The sequence below is a fragment of the Pecten maximus genome, chromosome 8, assembly GCF_902652985.1.
Source record: "Pecten maximus chromosome 8, xPecMax1.1, whole genome shotgun sequence".
NCBI lineage: Eukaryota > Metazoa > Mollusca > Bivalvia > Pectinida > Pectinidae > Pecten > Pecten maximus.
The window spans coordinates 14,759,107-14,784,836 of NC_047022.1; the positions used below are offsets into that span (position 1 = coordinate 14,759,107).

Here is a 25,730-nt window from a genome sequence, read left to right on the forward strand (position 1 = left end):
TGATTCTCAATATGAGAATATGGCATTGACGACGTTGAAACAAACAGGAAAACATTATCTCTAGAAACGAAGGAGTTAGGCGTAAATTATATTAAGAAACGGATACAATGGAAGAATTTCAATCGGAGACTGCAAAGGCAGGTGCAATTATATATATATATATATATATATATATATAAAGACAATGGAATCGGATCACATGCGGGGAACACAGTTTTTGTTGGAGAGGCAAGTGTGTAACGTACACACGTACGTAGTGTAACGTTCGGTCTGTTGTCATCTTTACTGAAAAAAAAACCTGTAAGCATATATATGATGCGATTGAATCATGGTTAAGATTTCTTTCTTGATACGTATTGATTGCAGATCGACTATTTATCGGTCACTAGCTTAAACTTATTGATAAATCACATCTGTATCGATCCAGCGAAATGGGGCCAAACGGGGTAACGCAAAGAAAGTTTTTTTTTTCAGCTCGTTGTTGGCAGCATGCTGAGGATCGCGATTTTTTTGTGACGGATAATATTGAAATGTTTACTTTGCTTTTATTTTCTTTTTTTGCGTTAAATCCTCGGCATTCTAAGTTTGCAGTTATGATAGGCAACAGGCAGTATCTGCCCACCTGGGGTCTACTATACTTGTTTTCTTCTGTATGTAAATATCTCCCAGAATGCACTGCGATCAACGTCACGTGTATGACCCCGGCTGTTAATAGGACGTTAAACAAAACAAACCAAAAAAACCAAAGCATGCAAAGGAGATTGTAATGTTTTCTTTCATAACCAAGGGTATTCAAAAGTTCGTAACTTTTTGCCTTTATTACGACAACTTTTGACGTTATAAACTTATTTTTTGTCATTTGTAGGTCTTAAATGGCATACCTATATCGACTAAATGTCATTTATTGTCAAAATAATAACAATTTATTACACTCTGTCGGAGGTGTAATTTGCAAATTTACACATGATTGATAATAAGCACATACGAATAGTATTTCAAATGTTATTTCAAGACGGGAAAACCTATACTTGAAAGGCATATGCATTTCAAACAGGTGAATCGTTCGCTAAGTACGTTTGTAGTTTGAATTGGTGAATGAGATGACCTATTCCCACCCAAGATAACAAACTCACATTGATTCAGTTTTCGGTTGTCATTGTCACCTGGACGCTTGATGTCAATACCGGGGGATCTGTTCGCACTGACACAGATTCCGGTTTTTGCAGTCTGTTCGATAACATCTCTGATTCGATGAATATAAATAGCCTGTTTGTCCTAAGATGGATTACAAATGATCCAATATATTCATTTCATACTCAGTGAAACAAAGAAAACAATTATTCATCTATTTGTTATGAACGCTCTATAGTAATCCTTACAAATCGCAGATATTATTTCCATTAATATATATCTAATTGTCTGACCACAACTGTCGGTCATTTTCCCTACACAATAAAATCGGGTTGGCTGGGTCGCTGGACACAGTAGTGGACCATGGTTCGATACCAGTAGTCAGACTCTTTGTTCTATCGGGGTCTGTTTTCCAATTACTCGTTTTAAGTACATGCGCGCAGAATTGTATCCATACGGACAGGATTACTGTGACCAGTTCGTCTGACAAGTGACCAGCGCTATGCGATAGGAAACGCAGACCTCAACAACTCGGCCAATCTGACGGGGTTTAAACATACTACTACTATAAAGTCCATGTAAGCCACTCATTTGCATATTCATGAATACAGTTTAGTTTTAAACGCGAAGTCAGCATTTGTATGCCTATCTCTTGTGAAAGGCCGAAAGACATTTCAGACTTCTGGCTGCCCGGTTGATGTATGTTTAAGAATATATATAGGTAATCAAAAAGTCCAGTGCTACTCTTAAGTAGAAACATATAAAATTGATCGCCGATGTAGTCTGTCTTTGAGATTGTGGAGCCTAGTTCTGACGCGAGCGAACCTTTTTGCTGTCAATTTTGAGAAGTTTGATATAAAGGAAACCCGAGATAAAAGATTGCGTAATAATTATCAAGTCACATGCAAATCATATAAAAAATGTCCCCCGAGATCACAAAAAATAGCTACATTCTCACGGCGTAACGTGTGACATGCTCCCTCGAGATCATAATATTGCGGTGTTACGTGTGAAATGCCCCTTCAAGATCACAGTCAATGAATAACACGGTAGATGCTCCCAGGATATTACGGTATTACACGTGCAATGTCCCCAGAGATCACGGTATTACATGTGAAATGTCCCCAGAGATCACGGTATTACATGTGAAATGTCCCCAGAGATCACGGTATTACACATGAAATGTCCTTAGAAATCACGGTATTACACATGAAATGTCCTCAGAAATCACGGTATTACACATGAAATGTCCCCAGAGATCACGGTATTACATGTGAAATGTCCCCAGAGATCACGGTATTACACATGAAATGTCCTTAGAAATCACGGTATTACACATGAAATGTCCTCAGAAATCACGGTATTACACATGAAATGTCCCCAGAGATCACGGTATTACACGTGAAATGTCCTCAGAGATCACGGTATTACACGTGAAATGTCCCCAGAGATCACGGTATTACACGTGAAATGTCCTTAGAAATCACGGTATTACACATGAAATGTCCTCAGAGATCACGGTATTACACGTGAAATGTCCCCAGATATTACGGTATTACACGAGAAATGTCCTCAGAGATCACGATATTACACGTGAAATGTCCCTAGAGATCACGGTATTACACGTGAAATGTCCTCAGAGATCGCGGTATTACACATTAAATGTCCTCAGAGATCACGGTATTACACGTGAAATGTCCCCAGAGATCACGGTATTACAGATGAAATGTCCCTCAGAGATCACGGTATTACACATGAAATGTCCTCAGAGATCACGGTATTACACATGAAATGTCCTCAGAGATCACGGTATTACACATGAAATGTCCTCAGAGATCACGGTATTACACGTGAAATGTCCCCAGAGATCACGGTATTACACGTGAAATGTCCCCAGAGATCACGGTATTACACGTGAAATGTCCTCAGAGATCACGGTATTACACGTGAAATGTCCCCAAAGATCACGGTATTACACATGAAATGTCCCCAGAGATCACGGTATTACACGTGAAATGTCCTCAGAGATCACGGTATTACACGTGAAATGTCCTCAGAGATCACGGCATTACACATGAAATGTCCCCAGAGATCACGGTATTACACGTGAAATATCCTCAGAGATCACGGTATTACACGTGAAATGTCCCCAGAGATCACGGTATTACACGTGGAATATCCCCAGAGATCACGGTATTACACGTGGAATGTCCTTAGAGACGGTATTACACATGAAATGTCCTCAGAGATCACGGTATTACACATAAAATGTCCTCAGAGATCACGGTATTACACGTGTAATGTCCTAAGAGATCACGGTATTACACGTGAAGTATCCTCAGAGATCACGGTATTACACGTGAAATATCCTCAGAGATCACGGTATTACACATGAAATGTCCCCAGAGATCACGGTATTACACGTGGAATGTCCCCAGAGATCACGGTATTACACGTGGAATGTCCTTAGAGACGGTATTACACATGAAATGTCTTCAGAGATCACGCTATTACACGTGAAATGTCTTCAGAGATCACGGTATTACACGTGGAATGTCCTCAGAGATCACGGTATTACACGTGAAATGTCCTCAGAAATCACGGTATTACACATGAAATGTCCCCAGAGATCACGGTATTACATATGAAATGTCCCCAGAGATCACGGTATTACATATGAAATGTCCCCAGAGATCACGGTATTACACGTGAAATTTCCTCAGAGATCACGGTATTACACGTGAAATGTCCTCAGAGATCACGGTATTACACGTGAAATGTCCTCAGAGATCACGGTATTACATGTGAAATGTCCTTAGAGATCACGGTATTACACGTGAAATGTCCTCAGAGATCACGGTATTACACATGAAATGTCCTCAGAGATCACGGTATTACACGTGAAATGTCCTCAGAGATCACGGTATTACACATGAAATATCCCCAGAGAACACGGTATTACACATGAAATGTCCTCAGAGATCACGGTATTACACATGAAATGTCCTCAGAGATCACGGTATTACACGTGAAATGTCCTCAGAGATCACGGTATTACACGTGAAATGTCCCCAGAGATCACGGTATTACACGTGAAATGTCCTCAGATATCACGGTATTACACGTGAAATGTCCTCAGAGATCACGGTATTACACGTGAAATGTCCTCAGAGATCACGGTATTACACGTGAAATGTCCTCAGAGATCGAGGTATTACACGGAGATCACGGTATTACACGTGAAATGTCCTTAGAGATCACGGTATTACACGTGAAATATCTTCAGAGATCACGGTATTACACGTGAAATATCCCCAGAGATCGAGGTATTACACGTGAAATTTTCTCTGAAATATCGATTCTTCACGTGAAGTTTTACCTTATATCAAAGCATATTTGAAAATTATAATAAGATTGGACAATTCTACGACAGTGCGACACACTCTTTCTGTTCTGGTACCTGTTTGCGTATTCTTGTTTTAAATAGGCGCTACCTATCAACAAGTTGATGTCACCAAATACAACAGTTTGCATGCAAAGTGTTAAAGTGTTATGTATTGATAAACTAATAATACCTGAATCATACTAGCATGGTCATTTATCTCTCATAGTATTGTGTAATGAACAGGTATCCTTGAACGATGTGAACTCTTAATAAGATAAGGTAACACTATCTAGCGGGTTACTTCCGGGTCTAACACCTGTTGGTTGATTGCTACGAGGGCCGATTGATAAGTTTTGAGTCTCATACTGAAAGATTAGAATATTGCCGGACATATGTCCTTCAATATAATCCCCTTCAGTATCTATACACTTTAACAAGTGGTATCTAAAGGCCTCAAAGCCACTTTTATAGAACTCCTTTTCTTGGCTGTTCACAAAGTCACCCACTGCATGTTAGGGTTAGGGTGCCTGAAATAGCTGTTTTCAGTTTTGGAAATAGATGAAAGTCTGATGGAGGGAGATCAGGTGAACAAGGCGGATGCTCAATCAATTTAAAGCCACAATCGTGAATGACAGCCATGGCAATGACTCTTTCACCCTAACCCTAACCCTTACTAGAGTGCTACCTCGTCGATATAAACTAACCAAATGAGACCAGTTCTTAGGTACATGACCGCTTATAGTCAGAGAATAGTAGGACTTTAAAATAACATCACTGAGTACCTCCTTTAATACGAGGCTCACAACATATCAATCAACCCCCGTATTCGATTTGCTTTAATTTTTGTTTTTGTTTTATCCTGTCCTTTGCATGTTCTGACATTCGTTGAAATTGAAAGGCATTTTCTGATAAAAACATGAATAAAAACGTTGAATTTACTGTTATTTCTTCTAGTCAATATAGAGTATATGTAAGGTAAAGAATTAGAGGCGCCCTTATCTGTGATAAAGGGACAATTTCACTGGACAACGTTCTGCAGGAGATAAAACAATGTTATAAAGAAAGGATGACGTAATCAGTTTTAGCCTTTTAGAACAGACTGTCTGTTCACTCGTGTCAAGAAAAAGATATCTGCGTGATATTCCTGGAAAGGACTCTGGGCTTGCGACCATCCCTTTACCAAAACCTCTTGCTGCCTTGACTAACACACTCCTGGCCGCGGGACACCATGTTCGGAACATTACTTGTAGTTATTTTGGTGACAGGAACATTAGGAGACCATGTAAGTCGTAGCAATAGGGGTTTAAGTTTAATTTCACAAAGATTTTGTTGAATGAATTCAATAGGTATCGGGCAATAGGCTAATGCATGTATAAGGTCTCTCCCTACTAAGTTAGTGTCAAATGGTTCACAGTCGTGAATGGCAGCCGTGTCAAATGGTACGAACATTGTGTTTAATGGTTTATACAAAGATCGTGTCTAATGGTTAATACTCAGTTTGTGTCTAATGGTTTAAAATAAGATCGTGTCTAATGGTTTATACTAAATTCATGTATAATGGTTTATGCTAAGATCGTGACTAATGGTTTATACTAAACTCGTGTCTAATGGTTTATACTAAACTCGTGTCTAATGGTTTATACTAAACTCGTGTCTAATGGTTTATACTAAGATCGTGACTTATGGTTTATACTATTTCGTATATGATAACTTACATATATTTCGAGTATAATGGTTTATACTAAATTCGTGTCTACTAGTTTATACTAAATTTATGTCTAATAGTTTTTACTAAGTTCATATACAATGGCTTTATACTAAGCACGTGTCTGAGACAGCATTTTGCCTTGATGGTCGTCCCCTACATGCCTTGGTGGGTGTACCCTACAACCCTTGGTGGGTATCCCCTACATGCTTTGCTGGATGTCCCCTACATGCCTTGGTGGGTGTCCCCTACAACCTTTGTTGGGTGAACCCTACAACCCTTGGTGGGTGTCCCCTACAACCCTTGGTGGGTGTACCCTACAACCCTTGGATGGGTGTACCCTACAACCCTTGGTGGGTATCCCCTACATGCTTTGGTGGATGTCCCCTACATGCCTTGGTGGGTATCTCCTACAACCCTTGGTGGGTGTACCCTACAACCCTTGGTTGGTGTCCCCTACAACCCTTGGTGGGTGTCCCCTACAACCCTTGGTGGGTGCACCCTACAACCCTTGGTGGGTGTCCCTACAAACCTTGGTGTGTTACACCCGGTCCCTACAACCCTTGGTGGGTTCCCTACAACCTTGTGTGGTTCCCCTACAACCCTTGGTGGTGTCCCTATAACCCTTGGTGGGTCCTCCCCTATATCCCTTTTTGTGGTCGTCACCTACAACCCTTGGTGGGTGTCCCCTACAACCCTTGGTGGTCGTCCCCTACAACCCTTGGTGGTCGTCCCCTACAACCCTTGGTGGGTGTACCCTACAACCCTTGTTGGTGTCCCCTACAACCCTTGGTGGGTGTCCCCTACAACCCTTGGTGGGTGTCCCCTATAACCCTTGGTGGGTATCCCCTACAACCCTTGGTGGTCGTCCCCTACAACCCTTGGTGGGTGTCCCCTACGTGTTCTGTTTTGTCAGTTGTTTAATATCATTATGTCAACTTCGAGTTATGTGTGATTCCCGGATCGCTTCTTTATTGTATTCTGTGTTTGAATGATTCATGTGTTATATACATTGTATATCGAAATATTTCAAATAATTGTTCATATAATCTAATCTTGTTTGTAACAAGCAAGTTTCATTGGCTTAGAAATTTGTTTTCAATCAATAACGTAAAAAATAATTTCGCCGTTTATAACGTCGATTTTGATTGGCGGATGGAGCAACATAACGATTTGTAAGGGGATTAACTTGGATATGTTTTTCATGTTATGGAGTTATAACACATGCGTACTCTCATCTTTTCTCTTCATTGTTGTGTGTTATACCTCCATACCATCAAAATATATTAAAATTAATCCTTTAAGCCCCACCTGGATACGGAAAATCGGAAATAATAAAATTGTGAAAAAAATGAAAATTTTTGAAATTTGGTAATTTTCCCTAACTGCTTAAAGTTATAAACTTTGACGTAATTACGACCACTGGTGTCGAATCCAAAGAGTTTAAAAAAAAATAAAAATAAATTATTATTTTATAAAACTCCCCGTCTTAGGAAAATAATTCTTCCTCGGCGAACAATAATTCGGGCATACAAAGAAAATAACTACATAATTATCGGTTTCTACTATTTTGATTAGTACATGTAAAATAGTTCAAATAATCTAATAGGCCTATAATGAAGGATCAAGAAGGAAAAAAACCAGTTTGTGTCAGGAAAATCCCTATACAATATTTGGGATAAGGATATTTTTGATGGGTAAGAACTACGAAATAAGACGGACGGACAAGGCAGGCACGGTATGAATATTCGTTCTACGTTCACGGCGGTGTAATGTCAACTTTTAGTTGCATATTTGCCGTCTGGTGAGCATCGAGGCATGGTGATAACGTCTATCACATATTTCACTTGCCTCAAAGCTATACGCTTTTATAAAAAAAAAAAAAAAAAATGGACACACGCCTACACTGACCAGAGCCCGTTCGATCATTTTTATGTAAATAAAATCCCCGTCGGGGGCCTGTTCCCGAAAGACGGGTTTTATTTGGAGCAATCATGCGATATTATACATCTTACGCTATTGGTAATGTCGGCATTGTTATCCTTGTTCTTAGTAACATGTTATGCTACATTGATGCCATAAAAAAAACTAAAAAAAAAACTCGCTAAACTATTATAATTCCCACAAACCCAAGTATCAACTTACCTCGCTCACCATGTTGATGTTGTTTCCGGAAGTGGATTCTATCACGTGATATGCAAATATCCACCGAAGATGAAACGTGGGAATATTCAAGACAGCTTTCATAGCATCTCGATTTTCGGATGTTTTACACAGAAAACGGTTATATTTTTTGTCTGCTTTATCATTATTGATATTTTCCAACACTTTTTAAAAAGAAGTGTCAGCGGTTTTGGTGTGTCATTATTTTTTCCGCTCTATACCTTTGGAGACGGAATGCCCCTTTAAATACAATGAACACTTGTATCATATGTTCTGCATCAAGGAAAAAAGTATGTTCATGATAGAATGTCGAAATCATCACGTATATCAGATATGTTACTGATTCATGGTTAGAGCACCCACCGCGATTGAACTTTGTCAATAGCGAAACAAAGACACTAGTTCTACATGAGTGAAACTTTTGGTAGAGCTCAGTTCAACGGTTTGGTCTGTGATCGGACGACTGGCCGGACGACTGGCCGGACGACTGGCACTGACGACCGGACGGACGACTGGCACTGACGACCGGACGGACGACTGGCCGGACGACTGGCACTGACGACCGGACGGACGACTGGCCGGACGAATGACACGGACGACCGGACGGACGACTGGCACTGACGACCGGACGGACGACTGGCCGGACGACTGGTACTGACGACCGGACGGACGACTGGCACTGACGACCGGACGGACGACTGGCCGGACGACTGGCACTGACGACCGGACGGACGACTGGCCGGACGACTGACACGGACAACTGACCGGACGACTGGCACTGACGACCGATACGGACAACTGGCCGGACGACTGACAAGGACAACTGGCCGGACGACTGACACGGACAACTGTCCGGACGACTGACACGGACGACTGGCCGGACGACTGACACGGACAACTGGCCGGACGACTGTCACGGACAACTGGCCGGACGACTGGCCAGACGACTGGCACGGACGACTGACACGGACGATTGGCACGCACGATTCAGTCCTTCTTTAATACACTCCGTAAACTCATGTCATTTGGGGATTGGATAAAAATAAATATAGCGATTTGTATGTTAATTAAGTAATATTGGAAGCTTCAATTAGGCGATTCGTCCGCTGTATAATCTTGAAAAGTAAAACTGGTTTTGGCATTATTCCAAATACGTCCTTTATTGATGATTTGACAGTATCTAATAGGTAATTTTGTTCTTTCTGTTTTGTAGACAATGTCGTATTTTCTTTACAGGAAAGACGATTTGTACATCTAGCAAAACGCTGGCCAAGAGGAGAAGTTCCCTATAGATTCAGTAACTTGATAAGTATGTAAATGAAATGACTGTTTTGTAGAAAATTAGATGGTGGGGTGGCAAAGAGGTAACACACTTGCTTTTCACATACATTTAGGCGACCGGGGTTCGACTCCCCGATCGGACGTGAAAAGGTATGGGGTCACCTGCCCGACCACGTGGATATTCCCCGGGCGCTTCCATTCGGGCCAACAGGCGTGATTATTATAAGTTAATATAGCTTGTGTCGCAATTGTTGTAAAATAAATAAAGTTTAAATATAGAAAATTTATATTACTACAGTGAAAACCTGATTTTACCGACATCGCATGTGACCTAATATATATGTCGGATATGACAGTGTGTCGGTTAAAGCAGTTTCGGTAATGACAGTTAAGTATGACGCCGTATTGTTGGATATGGACAGATGTTATATTCAGTGGTCGGTAAAGTCAGGTTTCACTGTATTTGATCTGTTATCTTTTGGCGTTGATTCCTTAAGAAGGAAAGGCTCATATTAAAAACCATAGAATGATATGTTTCTACCTTCAGATACTTATTGTCTTTCATTTGGCATTTTTTTGGGGTAATCACAAATTGTGTTTGCCAAAAAATTGGAAAGACCGTTACAAGAGTTCTCATTAGCCCCATTTCCATGGATGTTACTGCATGACCTTGTGAAAGGGAAGACACACACAATTGAATTAAATGTAGTAAGCCTAAAAAGAAAATTGTTGATACCGGGGAGGCGAATACAGAAATTCAAAACGGTCAAAATAAATGTCTACATATAGTTTTGGATGTGGAATTGCCTAATAACGCAAATATATGTATCTTTGACAATGTTTTGATACAGACGATCAATTGGCGGACAGGATCAGGTCGGCTATTTCGGAGATAGAGGAAATAGTAAATGGTAATGTGCCAACAGGCTCAGAGCCATGTCTGAGGTTTTGGAGGTCTGCAGATACGGAGTCGGTGCCTTCATACCTGTACTTCCAAGTCGGTGATAACGGGTAATTGTTTTCACTCAAACATGTGTCAAAAGATGTTCAAATCAGGGAAGATGATAAAATCAGGGACGATTAGTAGTAGATGTTAAAATAAGGGAAGTTATGTGGTAGATGTTAAAATCAGGGACGATGAGTGGTAGATGTTAAAATCAGGGACGATGACTGGTAGATTTTAAAATCAGGGACGATAAGTGGTAGATGTTAAAATCAGGGACGATGAGTGGTAGATGTTAAAATCAGGGACGATAAGTGGTAGATGTTAAAATCTGGGACGATGAGTGGTAGATGTTAAAATCAGGGACGATAAGTGGAAGATTTTAAAATCAGCGACGATGAGTGGTAATTGTAGAAGTTAAAATCAGGGACGATAAGTGGTAGATGTTAAAATCAGGGACGATGAGTGGTAGATGATAAAATCAGGGACGATGAGTGGTAATTGTAGATGTTAAAATCAGGGACGATAAGTAGTAGATGTTAAAAGCAGGGACGATGAGTAGCAGATGTTAAAATCAGGGACGATGAGTGGCAGATGTTAAAATCAGGGACGATGAGTGGTCCGATTTTACAATTAGAAATTGAAAAAACATATTCACTGGATACGAGGACTGGCGTATTCTCCCTAACATATCTTCGATGTATTGACTTTACTGACATCAAACTTTTATTGACATCTGCCTTTAAGGCGGGCACATTTAAGAAATGCAGGTCTCTCATCTGGTATGTTGTGTCCGTTGTTTTTCTTATTTTGTTTCTAAATACATGTTTGATAACATTTCGGTATTCTCGTTGTATTTGTCAACTAATTTATTCTGTTTTTTTTTTTTTTTTTTTTGCAGAAAAATACAGCCGTTAAAAAGATGCATGTAACTTAAACATGGTGTTATGTTACTTGTTCCACACCATGGTGCAGAAATAGTCATACTTACATGGACAAATAATCCGTGTAATTAAAACTTCTAAGTCGATATATCTCATGCTATCTTATAAGTGGTAATTGTTTTGACTAGGATTACTGGTATTGGTTTTTTTTTTTCTATAAATAACGATATTTATTTGTGGTATTTATTGAAATGTACATGGATATGTTCACTAAAACAAACGTATATGTTCTCTGTGAGACAGTGTGTGTGGCGCCAATAGCGGTATGACGTCAGGAAGAAATTGGCTGTTTCTGGATGATGACTGTAAATACAAGTCTGGTATTATGGCCATGATACTCCTTTCACTGGGTTTGAACTACGAGCACGTACGTCCGGACAGAGATAGCTACGTCAAAATCAACTATGACAACATACGCAAAGGTGAGCCGCAAAGTAGCAGATTGTGTTCGGTAGGTACCATGGGCTAACAGACTTTTCTCTATTTTTCTTATTTCTCTCAGACATACAAGGTATGTTACAACATGTTAACATGTATAGATTGATGTTCTTCCCATGCGGGAAAAAACAAAGAAAACATAACCAAATGATCGGATACGGGGCAGGAGTGACACCCTCGCCTTTCACCTCGGTGACGGAGGTTCAACAAACCTTACCTAACATAGGACCAGGTCGGTTCCCTCTGGATACATTGATTCCCTCCCACAGGTAGACCCATCCCACAGGTAGACCCCTCCCACAGGTAGACCGCTCCCACAGGTAGACCCATCCCACAGGTAGACCCCTCCCACAGGTAGACCCATCCCACAGGTAGACCCCTCCCGTGCTTCCACCTGGGCCGACACAATGAAAATCTGTATAAAAGCCTGTTTCGTAATTACTGTAGAATTATCTGGCTTTGTTGTTTTTAATATTGCTATCCATTGTTTTTCCTATTATCGGCATCCTTTGTTTTTCATATCAATACTACTTGTTTTGCGAATATTAATATATCTTATGTATTTTCATTGATATTCATTGTTTTTATAATATTGATATCCCCCGTTCTTCTATTATCGATATCCTTTGTCTTTCGTCAATCGATATCCATTGCTTTTTCTATTATTGATATCGCTTGTTTTTCTAGTGTTGACATCCCTCGTTTTTCTATTGTTGAAATCCCTAATTTTTCTATTGTTGATATTCCTTGTTTTTCTAATGTTGATATCCCTCGTTTTTCTAATGTTGACATCCCTTGTTTTTCTAATGTTGATATCCCTAGTTTTTCTAATGTTGATATCTCTTGTTTTTCTAATGTTGATATCCCTAGTTTTTCTAATGTTGATATCCCTAGTTTTTTTAATGTTGATATCCATTTTCTTTCTAATGTTGATATCCCTCGTTTTTCTAATGTTGATATCCCTCGTTTTTCTAATGTTGATATCCCTAGTTTTTCTAATGTTGATATCCCTTGTTTTTCTAATGTTGATATCCCTCGTTTTTCTAATGTTGATATCCCTTGTTTTTTCTAATGTTGATATCCCTAGTTTTTCTAATGTTGATATCCCTAGTTTTTCTAATGTTGATATCCCTTGTTTTTCTAATGTTGATATCCCTCGTTTTTCTAATGTTGATATCCCTTGTTTTTCTAATGTTGATATCCCTTGTTTTTCTAATGTTGATATTCCTCTTTTTCTAATGTTGATATCCCTCTTTTTCTAATGTTGATATCCCTTGTTTTTCTAATGTTGATATCCCTCGTTTTTCTAATGTTGATATTCATAGTTATTTCAAATGTTGATATCCCTTGTTTTTCTAATGTTGATATCCCTAGTTTTTCTAATGTTGATATCCCTCGTTTTTCTATTGTTGATATCCCTTGTTTTTCTAATGTTGATATCCCTTTTTTTCTAATGTTGATATACCATGTTTTTCTAATGTTGATATCCCTCGTTTTTCTAATGTTCATATTCATAGTTATTTCTAATGTTGATATCCCTTGTTTTTCTAATGTTGATATCCCTAGTTTTTCTAATGTTAATATCCCTTGTTTTTCTAATGTTGATATCCCTAGTTTTTCTAATGTTGATATCCCTTGTTTTTCTAATGTTGATATTCCTCGTTTTTCTAATATTGATATCCCTCGTTTTTCTAATGTTGATATCCCTTGTTTTTCTAATGTTGATATCACTAATTTTTCTAATGTTGATATCCCTTGTTTTTCTAATGTTGATATCCCTTGTTTTTCTAATGTTGATATCCATTTTCTTTCTAATGTTGATATCCCTCGTTTTTCTAATGTTGATATCCCTTGTTTTTCTAATGTTGATATCACTAATTTTTCTAATGTTGATATCCCTTGTTTTTCTAATGTTGATATCCCTTGTTTTTCTAATGTTGATATCCATTTTCTTTCTAATGTTGATATCCCTCGTTTTTCTAATGTTGATATCCCTTGTTTTTCTAATGTTGATATCTCTTGTTTTTCTAATCTTGATATCCCTCGTTTTTCTAATGTTGATATCCCTAGTTTTTCTAATGTTGATATCCCTTGTTTTTCTAATGTTGATATTCCTCGTTTTTCTAATATTGATATCCCTCGTTTTTCTAATGTTGATATCCCTTGTTTTTCTAATGTTGATATCACTAATTTTTCTAATGTTGATATCCCTTGTTTTTCTAATGTTGATATCCCTTGTTTTTCTAATGTTGATATCCATTTTCTTTCTAATGTTGATATCCCTCGTTTTTCTAATGTTGATATCCCTTGTTTTTCTAATGTTGATATCTCTTGTTTTTCTAATCTTGATATCCCTCGTTTTTCTAATGTTGATATCCCTCGTTTTTCTAATGTTGATATCCCTTGTTTTTCTATTGTTGATATGCCTTGTTATTCAAATGTTGATATCCCAAGTTTTTCTAATGTTTATATCCCTCTTTTTTCAATAGTTTTTTTTTCGACATCATTCTTTTACTTATATCGATATTCCTAGTTATATATCTATACCCCTAACGTCCTCGTGTGTTGTCGTTATCCTCGTGTTAGCATTCGTTAAGTGATTTTTGAAAAATATCGTCTGTATGTGATGTAAGGCATATCTTAAAATTGGTATTTATTTTTTTTGGAGAACTTTCTTCTTTGTTGAGGCTGTGAACTAGTGCCAATGTATGTTGTTGAAGCAGAAAAGACAAGATCTCTTGTCAGTGATAAATATGATATGTTCACTATTTATACAGCTTGAATAAAAACGTTACCGTTGGTGCAATGTATATAACTCCAGTTCTGGTGGTAATAGCGCTGTGTTATTTTTTCTGGTTCCAGGTTACCGGCATATGTACCAGAAGTTGAATGAATCCGAGACAGATCAGATTGGTCTTCCGTACGACTTCGAGTCCCTGACACATTTCTCTCCCTACCAGAACGCCAATGACACCAGCCATCCCACTATGACGTCTAACTGGACTCGTGCTTCACTCGGTAACAAGGACCGTATGAGTGACTATGACGTCCGGAAGCTACAGATCGCCTATGGATGTGTAAACGGTAGGTTAAAAACGGAAGTAGTTATTTCATTACAGTGTAAAGTATCGTACTTAGAATCCCACAATGTAGTATTGTATGCTGTTAGATTTTAAACTCTATGTCTATGACATTAAACATCAACATCCAATAACCATATATAACAATTTTGTGTTCAATGCTTCCAATATCGACATTTTAAATCTAATAGAAAGAAATATCCATGAACATTTTTAACGTGTTCAAATACTACTACAGAAGTTTTGATCTGGTATCTCTCAACCAAAGTTTTCTATTTCCTGAACATATTGGCACTAGTGTATAATATTATATATCACAGGTTGATAATATGATATAATATTATATATCACAGGTTGATAATATGATATACTATTATATATCACAGGTTGATAATATGATATAATATTATATATCACAGGTTGATAATATGATATACTATTATATATCACAGGTTGATTATATGATATGATATTATATATCACAGGTTGATTATATGATATAATATTATATATCACAGGTTGATAATATGATATACTATTATATATCACAGGTTAATTATATGATATAATATTATATATCACAGGTTGATTATATGATATAATATTATATATCACAGGTTGATTATATGATATACTATCATATGTCACAGGTTGATTATATGATATATCATTTTATACCATAACTACGCTTGTTTCACAACTGATATGGCACGTGATCAAATTCGAAGCAGTGTGTTATTGTTTTTGTTTACACATCGCGGTGTGTAACCACTTTCCAATCCTCCAATTGGTCATTTGTGACCCCCAACACACCTGATTGGCTAACCTCTGGCCTTTCACCATGGACTTTTTTATACTACTCTCACTTATTCTTGTTTGTCGTCTGTCTTTAAACGATCGACATGGACACATTTTGTGGATTTCCCGGTGGTCAACATTAGCATAACTGGATGAGAGGGATGTCCTCGTGGAAATGTCTATTACACTGAGTCGTACGAAATATAATTTGATGATGATAACATTGACGACGCACGGAAGCGAGATATTGCATCGATACTAACGAACCAAAACTGACACCCCACCTCCCCATTGATTCTCGATATGCAGTGGACACCGATAGCCTATGAATGAATTTTCAAAACAATGAACAAATGTAAACAAAATGGTTAAATCCCTGTCCCTAATCGTAGTTATTCGAATGAAACGGTCGTGGTATCTAACGTAGGCCAACTGTTAGCCTAGAGCTTCCCTTTTCCTGGTACAGTAGTGGCTATATCCGTTATATGTAGTTCGGTGTCATTCGGTACCCATGTTGTACCAACAGAAAAAAAATCAACGAATAAACACTTTCTTTTATTCCATTTGCCTTTATTACGAATATTTATCCCAAGCACACAACTGTAAAAATCATTTTGGAACATTTGTTTCGTGAAACTGATGAGATTTCGTGTTAACACACTCCAGCTCGGTTTCCGAAATGTTTGTTGAAATGCACGGTGTCTTGAATGAATAAATCTCCGAATGAACATTCAACATCAATATAACGAGTAATAGCATACCTACGAAATCCAGAAAGGACATATAATTGAATCTGATAATGACTAGTCTAATATTCCGCGGTGACATTCGACTTGGCGATGATGGTGTCGTATTCGAATATATTTGTTGGGAACCTCTATATATAAATATCACAGGTTAATAATATGATTTGATATTATATATTATTTTTCTTGATTTTTCGTGCTCACTGATTAGTTAGAACTGTGTCACGTGGACGTTTGTAAAAAGTATATTGACTTGATAAAAGAAATAAAGTTGGGAAAAAGTGTATTGCACGGTTATAAATAGACCCCAAGGGGAATAAAAGTGTATTGCACGGTTATAAATAGATCCCAAAGGGAATAAAAGTGTATTGCACGGTTATAAATAGACCCCCAAGGGGAACAAAAGTGTATTGCACGGTTATAAATAGACCCCAAGGGGAATAAAAGTGTATTGCACGGTTATAAATAGACCCCATGGGGAATCCTCGCCGTATATCACTTCGAAGCTTGAATGGTGCATCAAGACCTACAGACTGTAGTTACGAAGCGACACTCGTTTTACGAAATAGACGAAGCAAACGGCCGAAAACATAACGACTCCCTCGCTCAGTGGAGAGGAAATTGAATCTATATTGGATAACTCGGATTCAGCCAATACAAAAGGGCCACAATAACAGCGGTAAAATTGCCAAAAGAGTATATGACGACAAAAAAAAGTTCAAATTCATAGACACAACATGTGTGACTGAACAGTTCAATCATTCAAATGTTTACAATTATAGTTTCGATATCAAATTATTCTGAAAAATAATGTTTCGATTTACCATATTTACATGAAAGAAACAAGAAAATAAATTTTTTTTTTTTGTATGAATGTTTCCATTTTTTTAATTTTCAATCAATGAAATTAAAAAATAAATGAATGAAATAAAAAAAAAAAACAATAATAAAAAAAACCGAGAAAATAATAAAGCAATTTTAGCATTTTAATTTCGGTCGATACATGGTTATATCAACCTACGAAAAAAATATTAACCTCGGACTTCGTCCTCGGTCGATATTCTTTTCTTCGGTTGATATAACCATGCGTCCGAGGTTGATATTTTTTTCTTATGTCGATATAACCATGTATCGACCTTATCAACATGTTATAACAGTACGATATTACATGTTAATGATAAATTGTTATATATGGCATGTAAAACATGATATATGTTGTTATTTATTACAGATACGACAGCACTAGTCAACAAGTACCGTAAGTTCCATTAGTATTAGTTAAGGCAGTTCAGTTGTTTCCTCGCTGGGTCCACAACAAACTTTTCCGTCTATCCATTTCAAAGGATCGTCAAAAATAATAGTGTATAACACCCTCAAAAATATGAATAATTGAGTATAAGAATCAATATATTTAACTTGAAATAATCGAATGGACGTAAGAAACAAAATCACTATTCTTTAAAATTGTTAACTCGTTTCTAGATTATAGACTGATATTAAAATTAACGTTACAATTAAGAAAAATAGAATAGAGCGCAAGCAGTTATTCTCATAATGAAGCGGAAGTTACTGTTTATTCATGAAACTGAATGTATGATGTTTAAAGTTAAAAGCACGTCTCCAGTGATTGGTTACAGCTAATATGATAGAACAGGTTTATATACTATATTTTGAAAAAGCAATTCAAACATTTTCAAAGTGAAAATAAAAAAAATACAGACTTACGACAATTATACGTAGTTTATTGCGACGTCCCGGTTGAAGGATGTACATATTTTCTCGGCGTGTGCAATATACAGTTCAAGCGTATCGCTAAACATATTGTAATATATCATTCTATGTAAACGTCATCTTATTGCAATCCTACCATCATCTTTTTATGTTTACTACAGAAGACGCTGTAAGTTGTTCCTTCCAATTATCGAGCTGTGAGCTGACTAATTACTTACGTTATGATTACTATCATAATCAACAAATCCAGAATCAGTGGCAGGCACGAGCCGGAGCGATGCCATACAACGGACCAATCGGGGATAATTCCAATGGACGGGGTAAGTATAATCTAGGGAAAAAAAGAATATCCGGTTGGACCAAAAGGGGACAAATAAAATTGCACGAGGGATCAATTCAATAGTGGGCGGATTAAGAACGACGACAAACAGATAGGAACACGAAAACTTACACAGATATTAGTAGACATTACATAAATCTGCAAAAGATAAACCATATCTTAAAGGCAATGTTTATAAATGACACCACAAAGAGAAAGAAAGACACATTTCATATCTGTACCGTGTCCGAAACTCGAACTCACAGGTAATGCTTCTTTCACTTTTTCTCATATCCAAAAATTAAAAATGGGAAAAACCTGTCATAATTGTACTGTATATACATATAATAATAATTTAGATAATGGTGTTCGTATTATCTTTTGACAATGTGTCACTATGAACATCAAAATATTTCGGGCTTCGTGCGATTTTGGTTGATTGAGTGTTTGATTCATGGACAGAGCGCATGGCGGAAATTCCTTCACATTGATATTAATGTTTCTATTTTTCTGAACGTAAATAAAAACGATAAAATGTATTTCATTGAAATATAAATTAGTACAGCATATTAATACGACGTGTACATCAATCATTACATTATCGTTCGAGTTACATGGACAACTATAACGATTCTCGAGCCAGGGGAGACCATTCAAATGTTCCTACTGCGTATATATATTTTGTACAATAGAAATAAATATCTATGAAATAAATGCTCGGGGAAGGTCACATCGCTTCTGTACCTAGTGTAAGTATATATAGGTTTCCTTCAAATCCAAAGCCATTCATAGCAAATAAACCGCATTACTGTTAAAGCTTTTGTTAAACTATCAATGACTCAACTCTGTTTGACAAAATATTCAACATCATTAAGCATGGTCTACAACGGGGATATGTGAGCTTAGCGTCTACAGTATTGTATTATTTTATAATCAAAGTCTACATCCATTGTTGTATTGTATGAATTGCATATTTCAGTTGTTTTTAATAAATTATCCAAATGTTTACTGTTTTACATAGTTTTAGGTTTTGTAGTTGTTTTTATCTTATTTTTTTCACAATGTGAAACTAAAACTGATTGTCATAGGTACTTACCAGTATACAAATCTGGATGACGCCTGGCTTTATACAAACAACTATATACCCGCGGGAACCTACTGTATTCATCTCCACTACTGTATTGCTTCTACTACGAACTCCACATCCTCCAGTATTCGACTGAAGACAGAAAGAAATAATCAAATATTTGCTGAAGGTCATTACGTCAGCAAGGCCTGGACTCCACTCAATGTCACACACGTGGAAACATCAAGATGGCAGGTATGTTTATGTAACGAACAATAACGTTGTTCTTCCAATGAAATTTACGCTATAAAACGATACAGACTCATATTTTAAACAAATTAAACGTTAAATATACTCTAATCTACGGTGGCCTACTGGTTAAGGTGTCCCGACACTTTAGCACTACTAGCCCTCCATCTCTCGGTTGCGAGTTCGAAACCTACGGGGGACAGTTGCCAGGTACTGAGAGTAGGCCGGTGGTTTTTCTCTGGGTACTTTGGCTTTTCTTCACCTCTAGAGCCTGGCACGTCCTTGAATGGCCTCTGGCTGTTTAATAGGACATTCGACAATAATTAACCAAAATTTAACCAAGTCTAAGCTATGTGTTATACATATCCATCAGAATATAAACGGATTTGAGGTCGATGGTACCATAGCTATTGATCAATTATTGTTGCTTTGCAATTTAGGTATATGATATAGTATCACGTTTGTCTTTCGTGTAGCTGTGGATAGGTTCACACGTACCTGGTAGTCGAGATCCCGTGGCTGTGGACGACGTCTTCGTTACCTCCAGTCCATGTCCATCATTATAACACACACAACACATCCGGAGACAGTGACCTTGTGTGGTTAACTAGTGTGTATCGTGTATCTTAAACAGGAGTAAACAGTTAAAACATTGTCGAGCTTTTGGCCTTTTGATTTAAGTATGATGTGTGACAAAATGTTCTGTAAAGTGTTAAAGAGTCGAAGGAATTCCTGCTGCGGAAAGGAATATCAAAGGTTATTAAGCTTGCATTGGTATGGAGTGATCAATAGTGTAAATGAAGAACAGGAGTCAAGTGATTATAATTTTGTTTTATATATATATAAAAAGAACGAATTTAAAAATCCTTGTATAAATGACAAGTTCTTTAGTGAATATCAATTTAGGAACTGCTTAATCTAAGCATATGAAAGACTGAAGACCTTGGGATATTATTATGTCACAGTTTTGTATACACTGTGTTGTTTGTGGCCTTTAAATTCAATTTCCGGTCTGAAGTATATTCTTGCCGACGGCTTATATATCTCTCCCGTTATGACGCGGGTATTGATGTTCAACTGAAAACAAAAAGAAACGTGTCAATATATACTTCAATTTATCAAAATAACAGTGTGGTATAATGTGTTAATGAGAAATCAGCTGTAACAAGACTGTCAATCTTTCGGTAAATATAACAATTTTGAATGCATGACTGAGAGAAATTAAGTATATACATACTATTTAAAAAAATATTGAAAAAAATATTGTATATTTAATTCCGAGATGTAATTCAATCTTGTTTGTAATGCTATCAGTCTATGACGTCGCCATTTATAACGTCGCTTTTGATTGGCGGATAGAGTAGCGTAATGATTTGTAAGAGAAAAGAGTCAATCAACAAAGTGAACTTTTGCATGGTATAGAATAAATTGTTATTAAAAGGATACCTCTATAACACAAAAAACACAATTTAGTTATTCAAAGGGTGGAGTTCATGATAACTGTATGTTATCGTTATCTTGACATCGTGGATATTACTAGATACGTCTACATGTACGTTGGACGCTTCATCATTAAAGCGATGCTACAGCCACTTAAAACACACAGAAAAGTGTTCGACATGTCGGAATAGGTGGATGAATGAACATCAATAAACATTAGATTAATTCTTGTTCACCAATGCAAAATAATCCAAGACTTTGAAGTCGCTCCAGATTTTACCTGATCGATTGGCCAATATTTCAAATACATGTAGGATTTTAATTTGACATACTGATTTTGCATGGTTTGTATGCTCTGTTTCAGAGATTCCGATCAATTTTCTAGATTATGCAATTTTAGTTTTATACAGGTGAGTAGAAAAGTACTTAACGTCGTTCACTAACATTCAGCTGTATAGTATACAGGTATATCTTGGGTGTCTGTGCAATAGTCATTTTATCCTGCAATAGTTCGAAATATAGCTTATGCCTATAGTTAAGTACAATCAAATCCATTATGTAATTAATATGTATATAACACTGCATTTTTGGCGGAATGTGAGACATGTATACGAATAATTCTAGGCGGGAAATATGTGTATCTGTTCGATCACGCTAATTTACTTAAATGTGGATTTTAAGGTTATTGTGTTTAAGACTGTCTGTGTGCATCTTAAAACCTTAGATAATTAACTCAGAATAGTAACACATATCTGTCACACAATGCAAAATAAACATGTTAGGGAGGCTGATGACATTCGGTATGGTTTAACTGCAAGCTGTTGTTGCTTTATCTGTGTAGAAGATTGATATGAGAATATTATATCATTTTTTCTATTTTGTTATTTAGCAAAACTCCAGTCAAACTGTCTCATTATATTTGTTTTACTGGTTATGCTACGCTAATATTTCATGTTGTTAACATAGTAAGTTTCAAGACAGAGGTCGACGTCCTTATTTGAATAGTTTGTATTGATGTAATAGAAAAGTCAATAGGATTCGCCCTCAGACATAGCCTCTCTAAGTCTTCTCCTTAGAGTGACATCAGGTGGTAAGAAAAACAGACATACAAATTGATGTGATAGATTGATTTAAGGGGAAGTAACTCCTTGAAGTAAGCAGACTTCTTCAATTTGTTTTAGATAGTTACCCTTCCAAAAGGGGTACCTAATTTGAAATACTTACTAGACTATCATGTTATCAATGACTAATACTAGACAATAAACTATTGATATTATATTTTATTATACCTCAGACTTGTATCACAGCTTCTGATTAGTGAAAACCATGTCACGTGATTAAAAACATTCGTTATGTCAACCACAACTTTCCAAATAATTCATTATTGACTTGCTGTCGCTTTCGAAACATCATGTCACCCTCTGAATATCATAATGTCACCCTCTCGTGAGCCCTCCAAAATCGTTATGTCACCCTCTCGTGAGCCCCAACTCGGAACTCTCTTCCGTAACGTCTTCAAAAGTAGTCGAATCAGAGAAGTTCCGAGTATTCTGCTTGACAACAACAATGGCTGCCGGCGGACGCTATCGTCTGCCAACAGAGGAGGAATTGGCGAAATTATTGCAAGAAAAGGATTCTAAAAACACCAAAAGGGTCATCAATGTGGCCGTGGATTCCTTTAGACATTTCCTATCTGCAACAGGTAGGCCTAGACCAAGGATTGTGAAAACTTCGACGTCCATACATTGAAAGTTCGACTGGGAGAATTTTATGCCGGGTCCAGAAAGACGATGGGGTACCTCTTAAAAACTTTTCTTAAAAACTGTTGATAGTAATAAATAAACTTATTGATACCAAAATTAATTCACTTATGTTTTTTTCGGTATAATAAAACAATTACTGCCCTTGTTCCGAGTTGACATGAATATTTGCCCACCCTTGAGGTGTCATGTCACCCTCGGGCTACGCCCTCGGGTGACATGACACCTCTCGGGTGGTCAAATATTCATGTCAACCCGGAACAAGGGCAATAATTGTATAATATCATATCCTTTAATTATCATATAATTATTTTTTGTAAACATGTGATTTAATTTCATCATTATATACTAGACTATTGGCATAATGCTGGTGAATTTCAATTCATGGAACAGTAATCACAGACTTTTTAATTTCATCTTTTATTGTTTTTCGTCACATCCCAAGACATTACAAAATATTATACGATGTATACAATATGCACAATGAAATTACTCTCAGCATCTAGATTATAAGGAAATATCATTTTTCCTCTGTTCTGACAGAATATCAAATTAGTACTAAGTTATATATTTACTAATAATAATAATTTAAGACATGATTGTATGTTACACACACAGTGACTTTCCTGAACAACACCGTGTACAGGAGTCCACACAGTAATTAAGTGAAATTGAACATCGACTAGCACATCTACAGCTAATGGTACAATAATATTTGCGTTAAACCTATCACAAACAGAAAGTTCATGTTATCATGAACAAACTGGCTACACAGCTGTGCTGTATACTATTGTAGCATTTGATTGACGTCAAATCAATACTATGATCCGTAGTACTATTGAACGAAACCTACAATACTAACAAAACAACTCTCTCAGATCTTATACAGTATATGTTAAAAGATTTTGTAAGTTTTGTGTTTTTTTTCTCGGAAGTGTTCATCGGTTTGTGCTGTTTGTGACATAATTAAGCTCCTTAAAGTCACAAAGAGAAAACTTAACAGACAATAATTTATAATTTAAAAGCATATACTACCTCTTGGGTACATCAATCTTATATTAAAATATTATGACGTATTAGATTTTTAGTGGTATTGTTGATATATGAATAATTGTGGATATTCCAGAGAGGAACCGAACAACTTTGGTAAACAGTAAACTGCAGTTAACTCTTAACTCCTGGGACTATGCTTTGCCATTAGTTCGAGGACTACCAAGTATTCTCACAAAAAAAACAAAAAAAAAACAAAAAAACAAACAAACAAACAAACAAAAAAAAACAAAAAAAACACAAAAAACAAAAAACTATAGACCGTTTAAATTTTGGATTTCGATATTGATCTTCTAGGGGGAAAATGTAATATTTCACTGCTCTGTGATTCGGATAAGCAAACTCCAACGTAAGTGGCGACTTCCATCGAAAAGAACTGAACAACGAAGTCAATGAACAGAAAGAAGATATATGTCGCAAACTGAAATTTGTGCAGTACCACACCCTGATAAATTTTGCCAAAATATAGGTAGTTGATCTTTTACTATCGGTGGTCTCTATATAAGAGATATTCTAGTTAGATAAACTACGGAAGCCTGAATTGTTTTGTATCTATTATCTATGTACATTATCGATAGTGTCACTCTATGTGTTAGTCGTTTAGCTTCACGGGAAATGGAAGTGTTTTATAAAATCCAGCTAAAATGTCTGAAATACTAGAGGTACTTCGTGATTTTAGAAACAAAATGTACAAAGATGAACACAACTTTAATGTCTTCATTGTTGTGTTTGTGATGATTGGCCGCCATTTTGGTTTGCAAACCTAATCGATAATACGAAGGTTTTCTGTATTTATTTACTAGCTGTTAAATGCAGATAACAGTTAACACTATAAAACATAGTTTGGTAACTAGTTTACCCGGGATAACTGGACTTCCTTGTATGTTATGATATAGGACTCAAACAGCATTCTGTCTTAAAAATGCAAAAAAGAAGTAGTTGATGTTAGTCTGAGGGATATCTTCCCAATTCTATTGTGCGTTGTTTCTTTTTCTTCTACTTCTTTTCTATCTTCTTATTATCTTCCTAATTTTTTTATATAATGATTGTACAAGAAGGACATTCGAAACAAATTGATGAGAATTTGATACACTAGAGCAATATTAAGTTATACTGCACCGTACAGCTTTGTTTACCTTCAAGGACTCGCCAGCAACGTTGGGGACACCAAACAGCTTTTTCGCCCTTCTAGGACCCGTCAGTGATGATAGGGACACCATACAGCTTTTTCGTCCTTCTAAGACCCGTCAGTGATGATAGGGACAACATTCGGCTTTTTCACCCTTCTAGGACCCGTCAGTGATGATAGGGACACCATACAGCTTTGTCGTAGATGAAAGTGAGCAACCTAAAACCAAATCCCGTAAAAATCTAAGGAAATTCCGAAATCTTGATGGAAAATTGCAAAAGATCTAAATTAAATAAATTTGATTATTTTCAATTGATTTTAAAGTTTTTCTTTTTTATTTCAAAAGATCATTTTAGTTGTACGTACATGTGT

The 25,730-nt window shown here is 36.8% G+C and overlaps 1 protein-coding gene across 2 annotated transcripts; it reads left to right on the forward strand.

Moving 5' to 3' along the window:
* Nucleotides 1–5,598: 5,598 nt before the first annotated feature.
* On the forward strand, nt 5,599–20,633 carry LOC117333751 (zinc metalloproteinase nas-7-like). 2 transcript variants are annotated; one of them, XM_033893172.1, is made up of 9 exons: nt 5,599–5,798; nt 9,621–9,693; nt 10,517–10,676; nt 11,796–11,974; nt 14,853–15,074; nt 17,846–17,872; nt 18,507–18,665; nt 19,753–19,985; nt 20,456–20,633. In XM_033893172.1, exons 1-9 carry the CDS (start codon nt 5,745–5,747, stop codon nt 20,543–20,545), a joined length of 1,197 nt encoding a protein of 398 aa, XP_033749063.1. In that variant the 5' UTR covers nt 5,599–5,744; the 3' UTR covers nt 20,546–20,633. The 2 variants fall into 2 exon arrangements, with proteins under 2 accessions (XP_033749063.1, XP_033749065.1); XM_033893174.1 differs by lacking the exon at nt 17,846–17,872.
* Nucleotides 20,634–25,730: the final 5,097 nt, after the last annotated feature.

Bases quoted from the DNA above. Each gene is read 5' to 3' on its own strand.
- LOC117333751 (XM_033893172.1), top strand. From the start codon at position 5,745: ATGTTCGGAACATTACTTGTAGTTATTTTGGTGACAGGAACATTAGGA. The intron at 9,694-10,516 runs GTATGTAAATGA...GTTTTGATACAG, and splicing joins TAGATTCAGTAACTTGATAA to ACGATCAATTGGCGGACAGG. The intron at 17,873-18,506 runs GTAAGTTCCATT...TGTTTACTACAG, and splicing joins AGCACTAGTCAACAAGTACC to AAGACGCTGTAAGTTGTTCC.